At 48.4% G+C, this 1908-nt stretch overlaps 1 protein-coding gene across 1 annotated transcript; it reads left to right on the top strand.

The window, feature by feature from the left end:
• Window positions 1–992: 992 nt before the first annotated feature.
• LOC125506287 (zinc finger protein ZAT12-like) lies at window positions 993–1695 on the top strand. Its single transcript, XM_048671139.1, has one exon. It carries the CDS (start codon window positions 1016–1018, stop codon window positions 1490–1492), a length of 477 nt encoding a protein of 158 aa, XP_048527096.1. The 5' UTR covers window positions 993–1015; the 3' UTR covers window positions 1493–1695.
• Window positions 1696–1908: the final 213 nt, after the last annotated feature.

Genomic DNA, 1908 nt, shown 5'->3' with positions numbered 1-1908 from the left:
TGCTCGTTTCAATTGCTTAATTGGAACACCGTTGACTAGAGCAAAACTATGAAAATGGCTAACGAGATGCATACATAATTAAGCATAGGATACCGCCCTTCCTCTAAAAATCTTGGTAAAAGGGAGCAGCAACACCAACTAACTAGGTGTACATAACAAGTGTCAGTCAGCTATGAAGGATGGCTTTATCAATCTAAAGTCCAATCTAGTGAAGGATGGGAGTGATAATCCAATGAACTCCGCCTACTTATTTATTGCTTGAGTAGATGTTGCAGTGCAACCAATATAAAAACTTCATTTGAGGCGAGGTATTAACTAGTGCAATACAAAGAAGGAGTACTTCTCTAAAAAAAAAGCAATTATACTAAACACTTGTTGCTCTCACTGCGCGCATGGGTGCTGCGCAGTCAGTCAGATTTCACCCGGAGCTGCAAACTCATCTCTAGTAGTATCATCTATCATCCCAAATTATTAGGAGTACTTGATCTAAATGTATCCAAGTCAACTCCTCACAACTGCTCTATCGATCTCAACCAACGAGCAGTGGCTTGTCAACTCCTAAGAAGTCGCACCACGCCTTAATCTGTCATCACAGAGCGCCCAAAGTCCAAACGAACAGATAATGATTGAGAGACTTTCGCAAAAGAAGCATAGACAATGCTACAAGTAGCATAATTTTTTGAAAGGTCCACTAGTACTATAACCAATGAAAACAATAGCATGCTACAACAAAATAGCGCGGACCTTAAAATATGCTATTAGCATGTTATATCGCGCTATAGCGTGATATTAGCGAGACGTTATACAATAATATATTTAGCAAGGTCATTCTCAATATGCTATTAGCGACGCTATAGCGCGCTATTCTTTTCAATGACTATAACACTGTATGATTAATTAGTAGTCGTATCATTCTCCAAGCTAACTACCCCATGAGTGAATGAGGCCGACCTATAAATACGTCGTCGTCGTCTAGTAGAACAACGAAACGCGAAGAGCTCCACCGATCACGACAATGAAGAGGCTGAGGTTTGGCGAGGAGCCGGAGGTGGATGGTGCCGCCATAGCCCATGAGGTGATGCTGCTGCTCGCCGCGCGGAGCGCCGCGATGGGGGGCGGCGAGCCGGTGGCGCGGCCGCGCGCGTTCGAGTGCAAGACGTGCAACCGCCAGTTCCCGTCGTTCCAGGCGCTCGGCGGCCACCGCGCCAGCCACAAGCGGCCGCGGGGCGATCCGATCAGCGAGCAGGCGTCGGCGCCGGCGCCGGCGCCCGCGAGGAGGCACGGGTGCACGGTCTGCGGCGTGGAGTTCGCACTCGGGCAGGCGCTGGGCGGGCACATGAGGCGCCACCGCGCCCACGAGCAGGAGGGGAGCGCTCACGAGCCGGTAGTCGCCGAGCGGGAGCCCGGCGAGACAAGAAGGGGGCTGCTGCTGGGCTTGGACCTGAACGCTGCTCCCGCTGAGCAGGCCCTGGAACTCTCTCTCTGGGCCTGACCGAACCAAGGACCGGTGGGCTGCTGTTCCTTGTGCGATAGCTCCCCTCCTACTCTTCTCTAACCTAGGGGTGTGGTGTTTCTTTCTTGTACAATACTGGTGGTTGTCAATTGATTGATTTGGATTTCCACCCCAAAAAAAAGATTGATTTGGGTTTGTGAATTGAAAGGATACAACAAGACTTTTCTTATGTTATGTCGTAAGTACTTGATTGCCTGAGTATGTACAACAGTCGACAAGTGATCATAAAACCCATAAAACATCTACACCTACTGTGGTGACAAAAAAAAATTTCTTGTGCGAATGGATTCCTCGTGTTTTTGTTGACCACTCTTTGCAAAACAGCCCAAAGAATTGTTTGCAATGTGAATGTGTAAAGAGTCTCAACTCCTATACACGTGAGACCGCAATGTATA

Source organism: Triticum urartu, chromosome 5, assembly GCF_003073215.2.
Source record: "Triticum urartu cultivar G1812 chromosome 5, Tu2.1, whole genome shotgun sequence".
In the NCBI taxonomy this organism is placed as follows: Eukaryota; Viridiplantae; Streptophyta; class Magnoliopsida; order Poales; family Poaceae; genus Triticum; species Triticum urartu.
Note: the sequence above shows the minus strand (reverse complement) of the source record. Positions and strands in the feature narration are given on the sequence as shown.

What these genes read in the sequence shown, in the direction of transcription:
- LOC125506287 (XM_048671139.1), top strand. Translation starts at nt 1,016, where the DNA reads ATGAAGAGGCTGAGGTTTGGCGAGGAGCCGGAGGTGGATGGTGCCGCC.